General features: G+C 44.0%; 1 protein-coding gene across 11 annotated transcripts in view; it reads left to right on the top strand.

The window, feature by feature from the left end:
* The window catches only part of Grk5 (G protein-coupled receptor kinase 5), a 221,444-nt gene that overhangs the window by 174,594 nt on the left and 24,677 nt on the right, over positions 1-22,173 (top strand). For 9 of the 11 annotated variants that reach the window (XM_052714765.1, XM_052714761.1, XM_052714758.1 and 6 more), the window contains 2 exons: positions 18,841-18,941; positions 19,601-19,693. The exons of 1 other annotated variant lie outside the window; for it this stretch is intronic. In XM_052714765.1, coding sequence (XP_052570725.1) covers positions 18,841-18,941; positions 19,601-19,693 — 194 coding nt within the window. Of the gene's footprint in view, positions 1-15,179; positions 15,201-18,840; positions 18,942-19,600; positions 19,694-22,173 lie in introns of those variants that run through there. One more of the 11 variants, XM_052714766.1, reaches the window with a different exon arrangement.

Genomic DNA, 22,173 nt, shown 5'->3' with positions numbered 1-22,173 from the left:
ACAACCACCCTTGAAAAAGAAAAGGGGTTGTATGAAAAGAAGTGATTCCTAGTTTGCTTTCTTAATTTTTCAACCCTTATCTTACTCATTGCACCCTCTCTGTGGCAGGGTTAGGGTTAGGGTTTTCTGCCTCAGATATCAGCACCAGGATGGTGAGCAAGGCTCATCAGGCTGGCTCTCAGCTCTGGCCTCAGGGTAATCAGCTAGCTGGCTTCACTCCTTGTTGTCAGAACCACACAGAAGACTACTCCTGCTAACTTCCAGTCCTGCAAGCATCCTTGGAGCCTGTATTAGTAACTTTAACATCACTGTGATCAAATGCCTGGGAGAAACAACTTCAGAGAGAAAGATTTACTTTGGCTCATGGTTTTAGGGGGTTTCAAAGTCCATCACAGTAGGGAAGGCATGGCAGAGCAGCTCCATCTATGATGGCAGAACCTTGAGGTGTTCTCTAATTTCTTTTCTGTTTCTGTGATAGAACACTATGACCAAAAGCAACTTAGGAAAGGAAAGGTTTTTGTTGTTGTTGTTTGGCTTACACTTTGAGGTCACAGTCCATCAGTGAGGGAAGTTGGGATAGGAACTCAAGCAGAACTCTGAAGCAGAAACCATGGAGGAAGCTGCTTGCTGGGCTTTCCCTTTTGTTTACTTAGGCTCATGCTCAGGTAGCTTTCTTATACAACCCAGGATCACTTGCTCAGAGAGTAGTAGTACCACTCATAAGTGGGCAGGTCCTCCTAAATCAATTAACAGTCAAGACAGTCCTTCACAGATATGGTTGTGGACCAACCTAATAAAGACAATTGATTGAGACTTTTTTTTTCCAGGTATTTCTAAGATGTGTCAAGTTGACAGCTAATGTTAATTAGGACAGCTAATGTTAACTAGGAAATTCTTTATGTGGTGGAAGACCAAGAAACAGGAAGTGCAGGCTGGCACCAGTGTAGCATGAATCTTAGAGAGTCTAATTAATAAAATCAAACCCAAGTCAGGTATTGGGGTGAACTGGAAGATCAGAGAACCAGAACAAGCCACAGCTACCTCACCTCGCCAGATCCTCAGCTGGTCTTGTTTCCTCAGACTGGAGGCCTCTGAGTCCTCATCCACAATGGGTCTCAGCTGAACTGTGCTGCTAGAAGCCTGAAAGCTTAACCAGCCAAATGCTTCTAGTTTCTGGTCCTCACACCTTATATACCTTTCTTCTTTCTACCACCACTCCCTGGGATTAAAGGCATGTGTCACCATGCCTGGCCGTTTACAGTGTGGCCTTGAACTCACAGAAATCCAGAGGGATTTCTACCTCTGGAGTGCTAGGATTAAAGGTATGAGTGCCACCATTTTCTAGCCTTTGTATCTAGTGGCTGTTCTGTCTCTGACCCCAGATAAGTTTATTAGGGTGCACAATATTTTGAGGAACACAATACCACCACACACCAGGGCATGGGTATAACCTTCAAAGGCTCCTCTGACCTACTTTTTACTTCTAGGCTCTACCCTCTAAAGCTTCCACAGCCTTCAAAATACTTCACAAGCTACAAAATGAGCATTCAAATCATTAAACCTATGGTGGAGGACATTTCTGATTCAAACAATAATAGCACCTTAGTTTACTCATCTGAGTATGGAACTAATGGGAGTGAGCGCAGGCCTGGACTCAATACCATCAGCTTTCATAGATCTCATCATATTTGCAGACCACAATTACAATCAATGATCAGCATTTTTCTTTTGAGTCAAATCATGTTTTAACTGAAAATAAGTGAGCTATAAGGTAAACTAATATGCATATGTCATAGGGATAACTGGAGTGTAAACTCTGGACATGATGAACCTTTCTTACTGTATGGCGATTAGTATGTGTCAGACATACTAGCACACTGCTGAGATTTTCTTGATGGGGCTTGAAGAAGAATTGAATAGAATAAACTTTTCTTGAGTGTCTCAATATTATTTGTCACCCTGTTTTCTCTTAAGACCATTAATTATCTTTGGAAATGCTTTCTTCTCCCTAGCTAGTGATGCATTATGAGATGGGGCTTGATGGTAATGAAAATAGTATGGCTTGGAACAAGGATCCCTGGACCAGGTGGTATAACTTTCTGGTATATGTAGTGTAGAATCCACAACTCATTTGTATTAGATATTTTTCCTGTTTCTGTGACCAATTCCTGGTAAAAACAACTTGATGAAGGAAGGATTTATTTTGGTTCACTGTTTTAGAGAATTTGATTCATTGTGTTTGGGCAAGAGCATTGTGGTGGTGGGATATGTGGCTCTTCCTCTCACATCATGGTGGACAGGAAGCAGCAGGAAGGTACCAGGGTGTAGCTGAAGTTTTCCTGTGTCCCACCTGGTGCTGTGGGATGTTCTGTATGGCAAATGTGTTGCTGATTAGTCAATAAATAAAACACTGATTGGCCGTTGGCTAGGCAGGAAGTGTAGGCGGGACAAGGAGGAGAATAAAGCTGGGAAGTGGAAGGCTAAGTCAGAGAGACACTGCCAGCCGCCACGATGACAAACAGCATGTGAAGATGCCGGTAAGCCACGAGCCACATGGCAAGGTATAGATTAATAGAAATGGATTAATTTAAGCTGTAAGAACAGTTAGCAAAAAGCCTGCCACGGCCATACAGTTTGTAACCAATATAAGTCTCTGTGTTTACTTGGTTGGGTCTTAGCTGCTGTGGGACTGGCAGGTGAGAGAGATTTGTCCTGACTGTGGGCCAGGCAGGAAAACTCAAGCTCCAACCTGGTCCATAGCCACTCTGACTCAAATAAACATACAGAGGCTTATATTAATTAAAACTGCTCGGCTATTAGCTCAGGCCTACCACTGATTAGCTCTTTTATTTAAACTCAGCCCATTTCTGTTCATCTATATGTTGTCACATGTTCCATGGCTTTACCTGTGTGCCATTACACGCTGCTACCTGGATGGCAGGCTGGCATCTCCTGACCCAACCTTCCTCTTCCAAGAATTCTTCTTGTCTGCGTATCCCACCTATACTTCCTGCCTGGCTACTGGCCAATGAGCATTTTATTAAACCAGTGTACAAAAGCATTATCCCACAGCATTTCCCCCTTTCTGTTTAATCAAAAAGGAAGGTTTTTAACTTTAACATAGTGAAATTACATATAGTAGAACAGTTATCAAGCAGGAATTACAGTTACAATATCTAGTCTATTTGTATTTTGTAAAATTAAAGAAAATAGCTGGGCGGTGGTGGTGCACGCCTTTAATCCCAGCACTCAGGAGGCAGAGCCAGGCGGATCTCTGTGAGTTCGAGGCCAGCCTGGGCTACCAAGTGAGTTCCAGGAATGGCACAAAGCTACATGGAGAAACCCTGTCTCGAAAAAAAAAAAAAAAATTAAAGAAAATATTCTATGTATCCTATATTTGTGAGTCTAAGGTTTCATATCTAATTTATCTTTTATCATAACCAAGGAAAATTATAACTATCTAGTCTTCAACTACATCAAAGACCCCAGAAGGATATAATATTACCTAAGTAAACAAGAAATGCATTGTAAGCAACTTCCAAAAATCTAGAATGACAGAGACAGCTGGCTATCTGGACAGTCATCCAAAGTTCCTCTGCAATGATGGAGCATCCATCTTCAGCCCATAGGCCTAGAGTCTCTTAGTCACTTCTCTCTGTGTCCTGTAGAATATCTGGCAGTCTCCTCTGTGAAGCAGGAACCTGAAGAACCATCTTGCCTTGCAAAGTTTAGTGGTCACCTTCCTATTGGTCCTGCATGTCCAGTTGATACAGCATTTTGTCAAGCAGTCCAAGCAAGAACAGTTTCTTGTCCAAATGGCTATTTTTGCCAAGAAGAAGATAAACTCCATATGGAGTGTCTTTGATGCCCATCTTTCTCTGAAGTAAATTGGTGCTGCCAGGAGCAGATGTGTCTCACTGTCCATAAAAATCTTAAATTTTTAAAACATTTTTTTTTTTTTTTGGTTTTTCGAGACAGGGTTTCTCTGTGTAGCTTTGCGCCTTTCCTGGAACTCACTTAGTAGTCCAGGCTGGCCTCGAACTCACAGAGATCCACCTGCCTCTGCCTCCCGAGTGCTGGGATTAAAGGCGTGCGCCACCACCGCCCGGCTTTTTAAAACATTTTAAATGTTATATTCTGTAGGTCTTTGAAGATTACTTACCTAACTGAAATATATCTATGTATACCTAGAAAACTTAACTAACATGACTATAGATTTGATTATCATAGATGACTAATTATTAATCTGTATTTCTTGATTATCCATTATAATTTAAATAAGTTACATAAACATAATACCTTAAAAAGAATAGAAATATATAAAGTGTAACAAAATTAACTTTAAATTTGTATCAATAAAGTAATATTCATAACAATGTAAAGCATTTTTAAACAAGTTGCTCTTTAAAAGTAGATTCAATAATCTACCCTCTCATCCTATCATCTCTATATCATATCCCCCTTTTTTCTTTAGAAAGATATTGACTATGACCAATAACAATGTTTGTAACCAACAACCTAAACAAAGACAAATATCCATAATCCATTTTTTGGGAATGTGGGCATAGTTTTCTAGGCTACTTCCTACTGATAAAGGGTGTTGTATTCTTATGAGGATCCTGAGAAAATTCAAGATAATGGTCAATTCCTGGGAAGACCACCTATAACCTTTGTTGATAGGTACCATCTGTTAAGGTTCAGGAGGTCTGGCTTGATCCAATCTGATCCATCTTAACCTGGAACAAATCCATAGTCTCTTTCTTCCTGTGGAAACAAAAACAGAGCCTCCTTTTCAAAGCAACATATCCTTAGATCCAAATTTTGAAGTCAAGATACCTTTAAAATATACATATTGGTTTAACTGAGCAGCCTTTACAATCAAATGTCTCTCTGTAGTTAAAAATCCTAAAGACAATATAATCCAGGTTCTCTGTGTGATTTCCATCTTTAGTGACTTATTTTTTATATTACTTTTACTGTCCCTTTAAAAGACTATTTTTAAAGCTATTTCTTTATGTAACTGTCTATATTCATTTTCCCCTCTCTTCCAAGCCTACGTACATTTTTACACACACTGTAAACTGTTTAGGGTTTATCCCATCTGAATCTACCTTATTGTGAATCTATTGCTTTAAACTGCAGCATGACTAGAACTGAAATGGCAGCTTTGGCTGCTGGCCCTGACCACCTCATCTTCCCAACATGGCAGAACTACGTTTACCGCCAGCTCTGGGAACCAGGCTCACTGCCAACTATTGGAAGCAATGGGTCTATGCTTCCATCCAGCAGCGTGTAGGCCAGAAACCTCTTTCTTTCTTTTTCTTTTCTTTTTTTTTCTGCACTAGCAAAAGCTAAATCTGTCACAACACAGTGCATTGTGGCTTGGAGACGCCAGTGTGTACCATGGTGGAAATCTGCCATGCTGCACTCAAGCCTGCATGCCACAAATCTGCCATAGAGTAGCTCAAGCACACAGGCTGTGGCTGGCCTGAGAGAGACAACTATGAAGCTGTTTTTAGCTCCATTTTAGAATCTTTTTTTTTTTTTAAGCTTTCTCAGGTTTTAGGTCCTACATGGCCAGTAGTCAGGCAGGAAGTATAGGTGAGATAAGCAGACAAGGAGAATTCTGGGAAGAGGAAGGCTGGGTCAGGAGATGTCAGCCTGCCATCCAGGGAGCAGCATGTAATGGCACACAGGTAAAGCCATGGAACACGTGGCAACATATAGATGAACAGAAATGGGCTGAATTTAAATGTAAGAGCTAATCAGTGGTAGGCCTGAGCTAATAGCCGAGCAGTTTTAATTAATATAAGCCTCTGTGTTTATTTGAGTCAGAGCAGCTGCAGACTGGGTGGGACACAGGAAAACTTCAGCTACACCAGGGAGAGTTATAGCTTGCAAAAAGGTACTTCTAGTATCCAACTTTGTCTAACCAAGCCCTCCTTCCCACAGTTCCACCATCTCCTAGGTAGTCTGTTTAAATACTGAGTCCATCAACTGATGAGTCCTTAGGTCAGAGCCCTCATGGTCCAACTGTTCCTGGAAAGCACTTACAAAAACACCTAGAGGTAGATTTTCCTATGGATTTCTTAAGTCTAATCAAGTTGACCTTCAAGATTAGCTATCACACCATCTAGCCAATCTGTGGTCTTCAGGGCAACAAAGGGCATGGAAATTACTCCCACAAAAGTACTCTCTCCATCCTCCTTTATAGACCTTGGACTCTAGACACTGGCCCTGAACCTGGCTTTTCTCCTCCACTGAGATTATTGTTTCTTTTCTCCCAGCAACAGGAATGGATCTTCACCCTGTTATCAATGAATGTAATGAGTTCAGAGTCCACCTTTGCCTTTATAAGGGGTCTGTCCAGGTGAAAGGGTGGGGTGGAAGGGTAGGGGAGCCATATGCTAGGCTTTTCAGCTTCTTGCCACAGTACTGGGAGGAGACTTGAGGGCAGAAAAGGATTGGGAAAAAAAAAAGCTTGAGGACTTTTGAAGTCATGTTCTATCCAAGTGTCAAGCAGGCTAAGTCCTATTTAGCTTCCAGCATCAGATGAGATTGGACATTTCATGGGTTATGAGACTCCAGACAACTGGAGTTCTTCAAGCAGCATAGTCCTCTTCCTCTTCTATTTTGGGGGCAACAGAGAGGAAGTTAGAAGGCATAAAGCTATGTTTGTTTCAACTAGGTACCCTGGGGCAAAAGAAGGGGGGTGCTAATATTTATTGAGCAACTACTGCATGCCTGGAGCCTCACATTCCAAATTTTCTTCATACTTCATGATAGCTGTCTGAAGTGAAGGGAAATAGGTCACCTAGTATGGGTCACACTTCTCCAGGGGAATCTCAGGGCCTATTCAGCAGGGTCATGAAAATATTTCCACCTCCTGATTTCCAGTGTACAGACAGACAAAGAAGATCTTCAGTGGTTAACCAGGCTTCCCTTTTGCATTTCTTTCTCACTCCCTAGGATCTGACTGCAAGAATAGTTAGGGTTCCATTTAACCTAGTTTGAAAATTACTGAGCTAAGCCAGAGTGTTTATTTCCTACATGAATAAACTGAAGCCCAGAGAAGGACTGGTCACAGAGCTTGAAAGAGGAGACTAGAATCACCCTTGCAGAACTTTGCAAGACCCTGGGCTAGAAACATGGATAGATAACATCAAAAGGTGCACTGCTTGACTTTGTTTTCACCTTCCACCATAGCTGGCCTGCATCTGGCCCCAGATTCCTCTCAGGCTGTTCTAATGGGGCCAGTAAGTATCTAAATGCTGTGCCATATGTAGTGCCTGAGCTTACTAGAGAAGGCAGCTGGGGCCGCACCATCCACATCTACATGTTGAATATTATCTCTTACCAAAAGCAAGTTTTCATGTTGGAGGTGGGAGAGAGAAGCATTAATTACTGTACACTACATGGGACTTTATGCTTTTAGCTCACTCCAGCTTCCTTATAATGCTAAAAGAAAAACAACAGTTGGCCCCATTTTACCCTGGGCCACATTGTTTAGTAATAATCAAGAAGGGGAAACTGTAAACAGGGACTCAAATATGTGTCTGCAAATGTCCAGACAGCATTACTTATAACTGGACTAGAAACCGTGTCCATCAACATATGAACGAATAGGCAAAATACAGCACATATATCCAGTGGCATATTTAATTCCACCAAGTTCTGATACATGCTACAACATGTATGAAGGTTTAAAAACCTTGAGCTAAGTGAAAGATGCCAGATTTAAAAATGTGTGTGTGTGTGTGTGTGTGTGTGTGTGTGTGTGTGTGTGCGCGCGCACGTGTCCGCGCGCCACAGTATACATGTAGGAACTACTTTTACCATATGGGTCCCAAGGATTAGGATTGAACTTAATTTGCAGGCTTGGTAGCAGGTGCCTTTAGCTGCTGTACCATCTGGCCAGCCCAGGATAGGCAAACATACAGAAATTAGATTCGGGTTTTTCAGGGTCTGGTAGAAAAAGTGTGGGGTAACTACTTAATGCATACAATTTGTTTAGGGTGACAAAAATATTTCGGAAAAGATGATTGAGAGAGTGAACTCAACACCACTGAACTGTACACTTAAAAATGATTAAGGTGTCATGTTTATGTTTTGCCATGTAAAAGTAAAAGACTAGCAAATTAGAATGATGCTGGGATGTAGCCTTATTCTGCCTAAGTCTAGAGTCTGGTCTCTCCATTGTGTAGTCTTCTTAGAATTTAACAAACAACAAAATTGTCCCCTGAATCAGTTTCCTGGGTGTAGCTGGAGTGACAAGGCACTAAGAGTGATCAAGTCTCAGAGTGGGGTGGGGCTGTTGTCTGCAGCGTGTCCATGCTGATTGAACTTGTGTTCCACTTGCAGTGTATCATTATAATTTTCTCTTGTCAAAGGCTTCCTGCACAAGTCCTTCATCCAGATAGACCTCTGACTCCTGAACAATTTTCCCTGGAAACAGAATTGTCTTTGTCTACAGCCTTGTTTCATTGAAGCTTCTCACAGCAAAATGAAGCAAGTCCCTTAGTCCCCTTTTCCTTTCTTGTGAACTTTCAGGTCAGAAAATTGGACATCCCTTTGATGCCCATAGAGTCAGTTCTGCCTCTGACCTCCTTTCTTCTCTGTGTGTTTCCTGCCTAGAATTCCATTTTGGGTATCTGCAGTGAGAGACTAGTCACAGGCTTCTTGGGCATCCTTGCCCCAGCTGTCTTGGGTGGGTAGGGCACTGATCCCAATAGTACTTGTGCTTGGCTGACTCCCTGTATATCTCATCTTCCCACCCCCATGTATAGGTGTAGGTAGAGTTTTCCTGCCTGGCCCACAGTCAGGACAAATCTCTCTCACCTGCCAGTCCCACAGCCTTTCAAACCCAACCAAGTAAACACAGAGACTTATTTTGCTTACAAACTGTATGGCCGTGGCAGGCTTCTTGCTAACTGTTCTTACAGCTTAAATTAACCCATTTCTATTAATCTATACCTTGCCACGTGGCTCGTGGCTTACCGGCATCTTCACATGCTGTTTCTCATCGTGGCAGCTGGCAGTGTCTCTCTGACTCAGCCTTCCACTTCCCAGCTTTATTCTCCTCCTTGTCCCGCCTACACTTCCTGCCTAGCCAACGGCCAATCAGTGTTTTATTTATTGACTAATTAGCAACACATTTGCCATACAGAACACCCCACAGCATATAGGCCTTGGGCACAGACATGACATCTAATAGGTGTAGGGATTCCTGTCCCTTCTTCATCTCTAACATCCATAGATTAAAATCTTTACTAGAAAAAAATCTAGCCCACTTTCAGATGGAGACTGGACTGGAAGCTATGGAACAGGAAGACAGTGAATATTCTAGAAGACAGAAAGCCAGCTGTCTGTGTCCTCACCTCTCACACACAAAGCCTAAGGGACTCTGCTGCAGGAACATTCTGCACTTCAGCCCCTTGGGACCAGAGTGCCAATTGCCATGAACCTGCATGTGGTGGCATTGACTCATGCAGATCAAAGTTGGCTGGATGCAAACCACAAGGAAGAACCCCTTCTGCTCCAGCAACTTCTCTCGGGCTGCAAGCCCCATGAGCAAAGCCTGTGTAAACATCTCTGGTTGCACACTTTGGTTCACAGGTCACAACTGGGTATTATCAAATTGACAGAGCTCAGCTGGCCTCTCATTCCATGTCTGGGCACACTGCATTTTGTTAATTATCCTTTTTTGCTTCTGACATAAACGGTCGAGGTCTGGGTCAGAGTCACTGTGGTTTCCTTTCCTTCTCATTAGAACTGTCCAGTTCCCAGGGCCCCTGGTTAAATTCCAATGCTGTTTAAAATGTTCTCTGTCTCTCTTCCCATTGCTCAAGAATCTTTCATTCTGATTTCTGTGAGGACACTTGAAAAGCCAAGAAAATGTGTGTCTAGATCTGTTGAGCCCAGTGAGTGTTCTCTTTCTGAGAGCCATGGCTATTTCCCAAGGGTTTTGTGATTCTACTTTGGTGATCCAAAGGGACAACTTGGGTCCCTGTGGCCTAGTCAGTAGGACTTGCTCCAGCCTCTTTCTTGCCTTCAGTTCATCACCTGCTCTTAGGGTTCTTATAGGCTATCTTATCCTCTGAAAGTTATCTAGAAATATATCAGTTTTGTCCTAAGGAGAAAATGAGTTCTTCTAGGACTTCAGTTTTCTTCAAAGACTTCCCAGAGCACAGACACTAGAAGCTGGAGAAGCATCTGACTGATCACACAATATCCTCTACCTATGCTTGCTTTTGACCTAACAGAATCCTTAGCTGTCCTTAGGGCCACCATCCAAAAGGTGCAAGAGGTCACCACTCAGAGAGTCAGTTAACAAAGTGGTGGCCATGTGCCTGCATTGTGGTGGAATTGTGGTCCTCATATAAAATATTGTTACTTCCAAACCAGAGTCAGGGTGTTTCCTATGTGCCACCCCTACCTGTAGGTCTTGGGCACAGGTATGATTTCTGATGGTGGTGGGGAGTTCTGGTTGAATTACTTTCATCTTAGAAGATTGCTGCCCCTCATTAATCACGACTGCTCATGGATTAAAATCTTCACTGGAGTTGCAGACATGGTGGCACATTCCTTTAATCCCATCACAGAGGCGGGAAGATCTCTGTTGAAGCCAGCCTGGTCTACAGAGTGAGTTCCAGAACAGCCAAGGCTACATAGAGAAACCCTGTCTTGAAAAAACAAAAACAAACAAAACAAAAAATCTTCACTAGAGAAAAATGTAGCCCAGTTTCAGATGGAAAGTAGCAGGGTGTTACCTTTCAGTTGCTCAAACACCTAACCACATGATACTCTATAGAGCTCAGACTCTGAGTCTTTGAGATCTTCATGAAGTAGAAAGATGGTAGGTTGGGTACATCTTCCTAGAGGCTTGAAGGCTGCTGAAACATGAGCTAGGCCCTAGACAGATCTCTGGAGAAGGGCCTGTGAGATTGAGCATGAGCATTCTGTAGTGGAGGCAAGGGAAAGTCCAGGTTTTGTGGGGGCTGAAGCTTAAAGAATGTGGGAAATATGCTCATTTAAGAAAATGAATAGCAGTTGGGAATGGTGGTTCACACCTTAGCACTTTGGAGGCTGAGGCAGTAGAAGCATCATTAGTTTGAGGTTAGTCTGAGCTATAAGCAAGATCCTGCGTCATGGAGCTAAAGAGATAACTAAACCAATATGAGCATTTGATTATCAGCACCCACATGGTGGCTTACACCATCTTAATTCTAGTTACAGAGAATCTGGATGCACTCTTATGATGAGGGCACCAGGCATGTACATACAAGCAGGCAAAATATTCATACACATTAAAATAAATCTTAAAGAAAAAAATCCTGCCTCAGAGGAGAAGAAGGAAGGAAGAAAGGAAAAGAGCACCATATGGGGGCTAGAAAGATGGCTTAGTGTTTAAGAGTACTTACTGCCTTTGTGGAGGACCTAGGTTGGGTTCCTAATACCTACATGGCAGCTTACAACTATTATCTGTAACTCCAGTTCCAGGGCATCTAGAACTCTCCCCTGCTCCACAGGTACCAGGCCTGCACACAGTGCACATACATACTATAGGTAAAATACTCATAAAATAAAAATAAATCTTAGCTGGGCAGTGGTGATGCCAGCACTTTGGAGACAGAGGCAGGTGGATCTCTGTGAGTTTGAGGCCAGCCTGGTCTACAGAGCAAGTTCCATGACAGCCAAGGTTATACAGAGAAACTCCGTCTTTAAAAAACAAAATAAATAAATCTTTATTTTTTTTTAAAGGCACATTATGTACAAAAGTGAATACTGAAAATGAAACAAGAAATCATCAAATTCCTGGAGCCATCTCTGTTTACTGGAAGTGTTTTTGTAGAAATCTTGTCCACTGAAACTGAGTTTCCCTCCCCATCTGGAGTATTCTGTAGCCCCCAGGGCAGCCAGTAGAGATCTCCATGCTTAAACTTTACTGCAGGTGCTTTTGCTCCTGACTGGAGACTCCTGTTTGGCAAGCAATGAAGTTTTTCCCAGAGATCTTCAGAGGCATGATGAAGGAAACTTACCTTTCTGGACTTCCCCTGCCTGGCTGATAGCCACTAAGACACCATGGTGGTGCTCAGGACTTGCAGCTAACCTGCTGGGTTAACCTTGGGGATCCTGAGTGAGGAGAGGGATGTTCCTGCCATGAACTACTGGATATCAACCAGTATTAGACCCAGTGTGGGGGGTCTTTTGCTTGTGAGTTGTACTGATTTATTTCTACCTAGTGACCCAGAAAACAAAACCTTTTACTCTCCTTTGATCTGTTCTTATTTGGGGTTTGTAGATTGTATCTCCTGCCTGACCAAAGACAGAGAGGAACTGCCCCAGATGGACTTGAGGGCAGGTGGCAGCAGCTCTAACATACAGCCCTGTGGTTTTGATTAAAAAGGTGAAAGAATGGCATATTTCCTTCTGTCAGCCAGGCCATAAATTAGCCCCTAAGCAAGGAAATGGCTCTCCATGGGCTGCAGTCCACCAACTTTCCCCTTGTCTTCTGGTTGTAGTTGGACAGCATGTGCAGTTTTAAGCCAGGAGTCCAGGTTGGAACAAGCCCCCATCATATGTTCCTACCACTCCCTGCTCTTTCTACCGAGGTCTCCTATTCTAGCAGTGACAGGGTGGTATCTTCCAGTTGCTGAAAGGGGAAATTATTAGAAAGCTGTGGGCAAGGACTCCTCATATCATCAGATGAACCCATAATAGACATGGTGGTACCTGGACTGGGCTGGAGAGCACCTGGACCCAAGAAATGTTTCCCAAAATCTGCTCAGTCCTCCCTGGCCTTCAGCCACAAGTATCTGCCTGAAATTCCCCCTGACTTTCCATTTAGTTCTGACTAAGGAAATTGGCCCAGCTTGTTATCAAAGCAGAAGTAGACTGGATGACCCCACGAAGATACTTCTGGGGTCCAAAGAGGGATTCTTTTTTTTAAAAATGTGGTGTTATACTTGGAACCTAGGTGCCAGGCAAGCACTGTATCACTGAATGACTCCTAGCACATATGTGTGCATACCTTTATTTAACAAGCATGTTGAATATCTTCTGTATTCTGAACCTCATCCATTTGTTTCAGCAAGTAGAGTCGAGAGATTTCAGGTTTGGAACTTAGGTAGACCTGAATCAAGTGTCAAGTCCATTTCTTGAATATTCAGACTCTTATGAAACTTTTGGAATACTCCATTTTGGGAGACTGGAGTGAAACACCAACCTGTTTTTCCCCGGCTCTCTTAAGTCTCAGCATATGCCCATGACCTTGGAACCATGAATTACACTTTACATTGTCCTCTCCAAAAGCAGCAGTAGTACAAATGGATAGGAAACTCACAGGAAGGGCCAGCACATGGTGGGCTCTCTGCTTAGGACCAACAACTGTCAAACCAGCCCTTCCCCCCTGATGCCCATAGCCACTGCCTCTGACCCTGACTGGGTGCCTGATTCTCAGTCCTTCCCCACTCCTGCAGCCAGGCTTCCCTTAGCTAATGCAAACCCCCTCATGTCTAGGGGCATCAGGGTATAGCTGTAGGAGTGTTCATTCCTTATTCCCCTCCCTAAGAAGAAATGAGGATCCCCCAAAACAGCTGTTTCCATTCGTGTCCCAAAGGACAAGCCAATCCTCTTGTTTAGAAAGAAGGGAACCCCTGGGTACCCCTTTATCCCAGAATCTTACCTCTCTGCTGCTTCACTTTTCCTGAGAAAGCTGGAGATTGCAAATAGTTTACATGGGGAATGTCAGCTGCCCAAATATGAAAATATACACATCATTAAGACCTAAGTACTTGCGTCTGGAGATAGAGCAGACAGTCTCCCCAGCTGACCTTTTGTCCACTGGCAGAACCACTTCTAATGAGCACTAAGCTCCTCAGGGGGATGTTTCTGTATGTTGAAGCAAAACATATGTTGGACATTAGATTGTGTGTCTGCATGCATGTCTGTTCATGCACATGCACACACTACATGTGACAGCACCATGCAAGCAGCATTGATCAAAATATGCATAATATTCTATGCTTCCTTTTCCAACATCCATGGGTGTCCTAGCACGGCTTGCTCTTCAAGGTCACAGTCACATTTTTACATGCTACCTAGGAAGGACCTTGGTGTCCTTTACCTCATTTAGGGATGGAGCTTTTAAACCTCAGCTGTGTGACCTTAGGCAAATCACTTAACTTCTGAGCTGTTTCTGTATCTGTAAACTAGAGATGGCAATAACAAAACTTACCTTGAGAGGGTTAGACACAATCACACTATACCTGGCATGTAGTAATGAGATACTCATCATGCAACTGCCATGAGGACAACGATCATGGCAGTTACCATTGGGAGGTGGGGTTAGGTGGAAAGCCCTAGCTGCTAAGAGGAATTTTTTTTTTTTTTTTTTTTTTTTTTTGCTGTGGGTCCTGAAGCCTCTCTTGGATCATTGGTACCATGATGGGTGAGAAGGGTTCTGTCCATGGGATCAAGCAAGGGCCCAGTGGCTGGAAGTCCAGAGCTCACTCAGGAAATGTCCAGGGCATTGGGAGAGAGGCCAGAAAAGGGAAGCAGGTCTGGAAGGGTCTTTGAGGGGCAGCTCTAAGAAAGTTCATGACTTGATCCTGAAGGCAGCAAGGATCATAGATATTGTGGTGTATAGGAAAACTGCTTTGAGGGCTATGATGTCAAACCAGGAGACAAGTAATTAGCAAGAATTTATGAGGGGCCTCCTGGGAGAGACTTCTGGAAAACAGAGTGGTGAGGTAGAGATGGAGAGACTCTAGGACCAAGGTGGCTAGGTATGTAAGATGCAGACAACCTGGTTTGAGTGGACCTGATGAGGTCAAAATTGTGTCTTTCCTATGGAACTGGACCAGAACTTATGAGGTTCAAGTCCACAGCTGATTCAGATGCCCCTTATCTCTACCATAAGCAACATCAGGACACTAGGGGTCTTTTCTCTCAGTTTTCTTATCTGTGCCATGATGAATTGAAGAGTAAGCACCAAGGGATCCTCCTCCAAGGGTTTTTTCTAAATGTCTCACCCCATTTGTAGGGTGTGTATTTCCAAGATGGCTCAGAGGGGGTGCAGAGGACTATTGATGACCACTGAAGAGATGAGGGGTGGAGGAGTCTGAAGATCTAAGAACACTTGCATATGTAACTGATTTCCTTTTCACTTCAACTTCTTGAAACAAGAGGCTCTGATGCAGGTACAAAGCTTTGGTTATGAGAGTCCTAGATATTTGGGCCTTTTGTGGTGTGAAAAATGTAGTCTTTTCCTTCTTTCTGTTGCTCAGGGTCTCTAGGGATAGTGCCCAGAAGATCAGATGACACCATTGAGGTCATCAGTGGCTCCACTTTAAGGATGTCCTCTGCAGGCTCATGACTCTGCAGTTTATACTTGTCCACTATTCTTTTTCTGTGTCTACATCTTCTAGACTGGTCTTACTATGTAGTCTCAGGCCTTCACCATGCACTCCCTCTTCATCCCCTACATCCTCTATCTCCCTTGAGGTCCAGCTCTTACCTTAAACCACTCAAGGTTCCCTTCCCAAATTGATCAGTTATTCTTCTCTTTCACTGTTACAGTAAAGGCCATACTACTTTGGTGAAAGTGATCTAGGGTAACTGTTTCAAGTGTGCCCCTCTGGCCTCCTCACACTTGAAGACAGAAATCTGGCCCTGTGGTGTGTCCTGGCATTCTCCCTCTCATTGGGAAGCAGTACTGGAGGGGCTCAATAGTGCCACCTTGTGGACCAACTGTAGATTAATGGCGTTGGCTGAATTGGCAAAGGCTGAGCTGGGACTGGGCTACTAAGCTGCCCTTGGGTTTGTGTCCATCTCTCCAACGTTGAGTGTGTAAACATCAGCAGAGGCCTTGGGTGTGGGGGTGATCTACACATGCTCCTAGTTTGAGTGCTGAGTAAAGTTCCAGCTGGTGGCCTTGTCCTAGGGCAAACCCATGCCCCTTTCTGCCTTCCTCAGTCTGCCTCAGTCCCCCAAATTCCCAGGCTTATTTCTGTTACAAGTTAAGCACTGAAGGCTCTGTTACAACATAGGCAGGACTCTGGAGGGTCACACATTGCACAGTGCTGTTCCCAGGACACTGGGATCGGTTGCAATTTTCCACATACACTCAGCCTCCAAGCCATCCCCAACCAAGCATGCACTTACTTCAGATCCATTGCTTTACCTACACAGCTTCAGGATTCCCCAACTCTTCCATCCATCATACCATTACTTCAACTATCTGCTCCACACATTCCAAAGGCTGTGGTACCTACATCAACCATGATTGGCCACTACTGCCACACTTGAGCTTTTCAGTGACTGTGTACCTAGTTGGCATGTTGAAGCTTAGGGTCACTGAGTAGATATCAATGAGGTGATAATCCAAAGGACAAAAGGGAGGAAAGAGGCCTAGACAGAAATGAAGGGACAAGGCTAACCATTGTCAGGGGCCTGCCCTGCTTCAGAATGGCATGGAGGGTTTTTCTGTGCATGACAGTGCCTAAGAAAACTCTTACATGAATTTTTTTTTTCTGCCTGGAGAGGTATGTTTTGGTAAACCCAGACTTTGGGAGCTGCTAAGATCCCCAAGAATGAGAAGAGGAAGCCTCAGGGAGAGTAATGGACAGGGCAGAAACGACAGTGAGGAGCACAGCAGGAAGGTCCCCAGGAGAGTGGTGCACTGACCTGGCAGGCTCAGGTTTCCAGTCTAAACCTGGCCCTTCTTGACAAAACTTACTCCCTGGATTCACTAGAAAGAGGTTTTGGTTTGAATCACTTAATCTCTTTTTGTTGAACCAGAAGCTAAATTTAAACCCATAGTTATTAAGCCAAGACATTATTATCTGTCTATTCTGTGGCTATCTGTCCTGCAGCCAGCCCCAAGTATGAGAATTGCCTGATGCCATGTGCACAGATGGGTTACCACTAGAGTCATGGCAGTCCTGTTGTCCCTGAGAAGAAAACCTCGTTGGTTACCCTCACCTACAGGTAAAGGTGACGTAGGCTTCAGGCTAGGCACTGTTTTGATCTGACTTCATCTTCCCAAAAGTCTTTTCCAGATGGCTCCAGCCCATTTTGGTCTTTTCTTCCTGTGAACTTATAGGCTGCTGGCAGACCTTACAGTGTCTTGCTCCCTATACTAGCATGTAGAGGAGGGGGCCAGATGACCATTACTTCCAGTCAGATCATAGCCAAAAGTAATCCAACCTGGGTTCAAATTTCTTCTCTGCCAATTCTTGGCTGGATGATCTTGGGAAAAGTACTTAACCTTTCTGAACTTTCATCTTCTGTAAGGTGGATGACTTAGTAGTCCCTATCTCATAGAGCCACAATGTAGATTAAATATAGTAATGTGTGTCAGGTGTTCCATTCATTATTGACCAGGATTGGGTTTTAGTGTTTTTAAAACATTGTTATAGACTGTTTTTATTGCTTTCCAATGTTAGATCTATAAGTAAATTTCATTCATTAATAAAGAAAAGTCAGGGGCTAAGAAAATTTGAAGGCCATCAAGTTCTGGTTTTAGTTCATTTTGTATAATCAAGGGTCACTGGGACTTTTCTGGTAGGGTGTCACCTTATGGCACGTCATTTGTATGGAGACAGTGAGCAGCCATCTGCCAGGCAGAGAGCCCCCCCCCCCCGCCCCCGCCCAATCCAGGTGGCCTACCAGCCAGCTCTCTTTCTCTTGAGGCAGAATTTGCCTACTGCTAATGGCTTGTCCTCCTGTTTCATTGCCTTCAGTTACTGGCTCTGAAGAGACTAAACTGCAGAATTCTCCAACCAAATTTATCTACTTCTAAGGGAGAAACTTTTAAAAATTCATGAATTCTCAAAGTTCAAAAGATCCTTCATCATCTCTGGAGCACCCCTCTCTCCTTCTAAAGAAAGAGATGGAGCCACAGGATGGCAAGGTCAGAGGTTAAAAGTAGCACAGGCCCCTGGCTCCAGTAGGAGAGTAAACATCTTCTCTGCAGGACACAGTTGTAGGTTCTTAGAGCAGAGAATGGGAAGAGGACAGACAGGAATGGACCAGGCAGGGTTCACAGAAGGCAGAGAGAACTGCCACCACCTAAAACAGCTCATGGTGGAAAATGTGCTCTAGCTGGAGCTTGGTGAAAATGGCTTTGTAGCCATACCACAGGCCACCTCCACCAGGGCTAAGGCCTCTCCAGCCTGCTGAGTAAGGAGTCCCCAAGGGGGATGAACCCACACAGAGGCAGGTCTAGGAAAGAAGGAATGGTTTTCAGCACTTTAAACTATAAGGAACAGAAGATCACTGCCTAATGGACCTTAGCATGTGTCCAACCCTATAACTACATCTCTGTAGCTGGGAGAGAAAGCAAGCCATTCATAATTCACATTCACTCCTTGAAGTTTTCTAAAAATTTTCCTGTAATTTATTAAAATCTCACTTGAAGTCCAGCTGGTGAGTCAAGTCCTAGGAGCAGCTGGCAAGGGTGAATGGCAGAGAGGGGATGAGTGAAGCTGGGGAACGAGACTCTGAGATGCCAGGTGACCTCCATGAAGTCATATGGCTAGAAATCTCACACTGAATGTGGGTTCATTCACTGCCATCCATTCTAGTAATCTCCCTGTCAAACTAAACACTGTCCATGCATCCTAGACCAGTTGTGTGTGTGTGTGTGTGTGTGTGTGTGTGTGTGTGTGTGTGTTTAGTAAGGGCAGACAGAGGGCAGGTGGCCAAATGCTGGCACAGGTATCTACATCTTTCTACCATCACCTGGCATCTGGCTTGTCTTTGACCCTGCATCTATGGGGCAGCTCCAGCCACCCTGTTCCTTCTTCCTCACTGACAACAATCCTTTCCTTCTTCCAGTCCCCAGTCTTCATCGCCCAAGTTGGCCAGGACCTGGTCTCCCAGATAGAGACGAAGCTCCTGCAGAGACCCTGCAAGGAACTCTTCTCTGCTTGTGCTCAGTAAGTGTTCCACACATCAGGGTCTTCCCTCACACCCTGGGAGAGTGCTGCCTGCCTGGGTAGGTCATTCCTACTTGGGCAGACCTCTGTCTACCTGGGCTGACTCTTACCTACCTGGACAGACTCCCACCTATGTAGGCAAATCGTGCCTACCTGGACAGATCCCTATCTTCCTTGAAAGTGGTTTTGGTTCTAGACCTGAGTTCTTGGGGACTGTATCCCATTCTGTCCTTTCTCATCTCTGAATCCTAGCCCCTCCTATACCTCATCAAATCTGCATCTAGTCTCACTTTAGCTCATGGTCTCTTCAGAGAGTTGTTCCTGAGTTCTAACTTAGTGTAGCTCATCTCCAGGATTGTTGACTTAATCTTTGTGGTTTACTGTTTTATGTCCCCCATTTGATTATCCACCCATTCTCTCTACTTTACTACAGGACCTGAAACAAATGCTGGCCCATGGCAGGCACACTATGAATGCTTACAAGGTCAATCCAGTTTAAGTAACCATTAGCAGAACAAACAAGTCTCTGGCCAGATGTGGAGCATCCATTGCAAGGCCTGACTTGCTTGTAGTTCTGAAGGCAGTAACCCACTAGTCTCTGTCTAGCTCCTTCATGGTGGAAATTATAACATGTTCATCTTTTTGTCACTCTGGGCTAGGTCTGTCCATGACTACTTGAAGGGAGACCCCTTCCATGAGTACCTGGACAGCATGTATTTTGACCGTTTTCTGCAGTGGAAATGGTTAGAAAGGTGAGTACCATTCACTCCTCAAATGAGAGTGTGCAAGTGTGAAAGGTAGGGTACAGAGTTCATCTGTTTGATAATTCATACAGTGATCGGATACCCTGCATAAACCCCTGGCGACAATCAAATTAACCATTCTCCCACTAAGTTTTTGGGTATTCTAGAAATGCTATGGGCTTATGAAGGCAGGTACTGACTGGGTTGTGCCCACATACACATCATCTTATTCATGCTTCTTTGGTTCTGTCTTTCTCTGTTGGATACTGTTCTCCTTCCCCCCTCCCCCGTTCTGAAGATCAAACCCTGCACCTGCTAGATACATGTTGACTATACCCCCAGTCCCCAGTCTCAGGTTTTTTGTGCTACCTTCCGTAAAGGAAGAATAGCTTTGTACATGAAACTCTGTGTACTTTTGGCAGTACGCTCTCAAAAGGCACCTGATTGTAACGTGTGAGGGACTGTTCAATTGCCCTCCAAAATAGCCACCTCCAGTTTCCAGCCCTGCCAGTGCCTGAGCCCCTGCTCCTTATATTCTATATTGTTCTCATGTTTTCCTCCCACTAGTGAACAGTGGGTTATCTTTATTTTCCACCTCACTACTTATAAGTGAGACTGAGCATCTATCTGTAGTCTATTTGCTGCCTGTCTTTCAAAGTGCTCTCAGGTAGCTCTCTCTTGGGCACATGTCATGAAAGGGACATGACTTATCTTGTTTCTGACTAGGCCAGTCAATGCTGAGGGGCTAGGGGTAATATTCCAGCTTCATTTCATGATTGACAGAGCTTATACCTAGCTTAAGCATTCTGAGATAGGCTGGGAATGGAAGTGTCCACTCAGGTCAGGGGTCGCTGTCTACAGAAGCTTGGTACAGTGTTACATTCAAACAATGACAGAGCCCACAAGCAAGACACATCCAGCAATAGGTGTTGTCAGCTTGAAGATCCACAGAGAAGCCCTGTTCTTTATTACAAATAATGACATCTACCACAAAAGCAACTTATGAGAAGCTTTGGCATGGATACATTTGCCTTCTCATTATATCCATTTTACTGAAGATGGAAGGCCAAGAGAGTTTGGTAGGTTAGCTCTAGGCTACACAGCAAAGACCTGGCAAAGACCAGAATCTGAATCCAAAGTCTATCAAGGCCTTGGTCCTCAGTCTATCCAGCAGTCCCATTCTGCTGTGGGACTGGCTTTCTTTTTATTTATCTGCACTAACTTCATGAAATGGACATTTTGATTACTGCAAAGTTAAGAATATACCATTTGGAAGGTACTAAGTTCTTAGTGCCAGTAAGATAGGATCCTCATTTAGGAATGCCTCCCTCCCCCCACCATCACTGATGTTACCCCACCTCTCCAACTTTTCCCCCTCAGTCATGACCTATTTACACTGTGTTACTGAAATATTAAGGGAATTTTCCCTCCCAGGGTTAATCAAGAATTTCTTAGGAAATTGCAGGACAATCATTTTTCTAGCAGAGGAGCTCGCAGTAATGGTGACTGATTATTTATTCTCAATATAGTATAAATGGTTATGCCAACATAACCTTTTCTGCCTTTATGTGGTTGCTGTAGGAAAGGCTTCTGGCCCTGTGTCAGATGCTAGCTCTTGGCAGGCTTCTCTGGGACACTTGAGCTGCCCTAGTACTAAGTAGGAAGCCAGGTACTGAGGGATTCTGTGGCATGGTGCCCTGTGCATCTGATGGGGATCATCAGAGAGAAAAGTGTGTCACACACATTACCTGGAGACCTGGGACCCTGGAGTTCCCTAAGTTTTCAGGGTTGTCCCAAGGGCAGTTGTAATGTGAAAAGGTAATTTCACTCAAATCCAAGTCTATCAGCAAGAAAGCTTTTTAGAGGATATTAATGTTCAAGAGTTGCTAGAGGCTTGTGGGTTCTCCTCAAACTGATCTAGTTCTTTGACCCAGTTCAGTCTTCTCTAGCCCCTGTCTTGATCAGGAATCTTATAGGGCATGGCTGTGTGTGTGTGTGTGTGTGTGTGTGTGTGTGTGTGTGTGTGTGTGTGTGTGTGAGAGAGAGAGAGAGAGAGAGAGAGAGAGAGAGAGAGAGAGAGATAGCGAGAGATAGCCCCTATGCTCCAAGAGGTGGTTTTTCCATGTTACATTGATTAGTCCTTGCCAACCAGGCCAGGGATTAAAAACGTCTTGACCCTGGAGTTCTTGACAAGAGCTGGATGACTTTATTTGTTGACTCCTGAGAATACCATCCATGCCTTTTGATCAGAAATCCTGCTGTCTGATCAGACATGCTAAGTGGGTCTTGTTCATTAAACTGGGAAGTTGAAGACAGAAAATTATGGGTATTTTATCACCACCCCTTTGGCCATTCAGGGTATTCTAGTGTCCTGGATGGATGGAAATATAACAGAGCAGTGCCTATGAAGAAAAAGTTAAGAGCTGACAATCACAGAGTACCTGGACCAGGCCTATAGCCAGCAACATTTGCTCTAAGTAAGGTGCACT

Source organism: Peromyscus californicus, unplaced genomic scaffold (assembly GCF_007827085.1).
Source record: "Peromyscus californicus insignis strain IS unplaced genomic scaffold, ASM782708v3 Scaffold_4__1_contigs__length_199733344, whole genome shotgun sequence".
In the NCBI taxonomy this organism is placed as follows: Eukaryota; Metazoa; Chordata; class Mammalia; order Rodentia; family Cricetidae; genus Peromyscus; species Peromyscus californicus.
The sequence above is the reverse complement of the archived record's forward strand: the minus strand, read 5'-3'. Positions and strand labels throughout refer to the sequence as shown.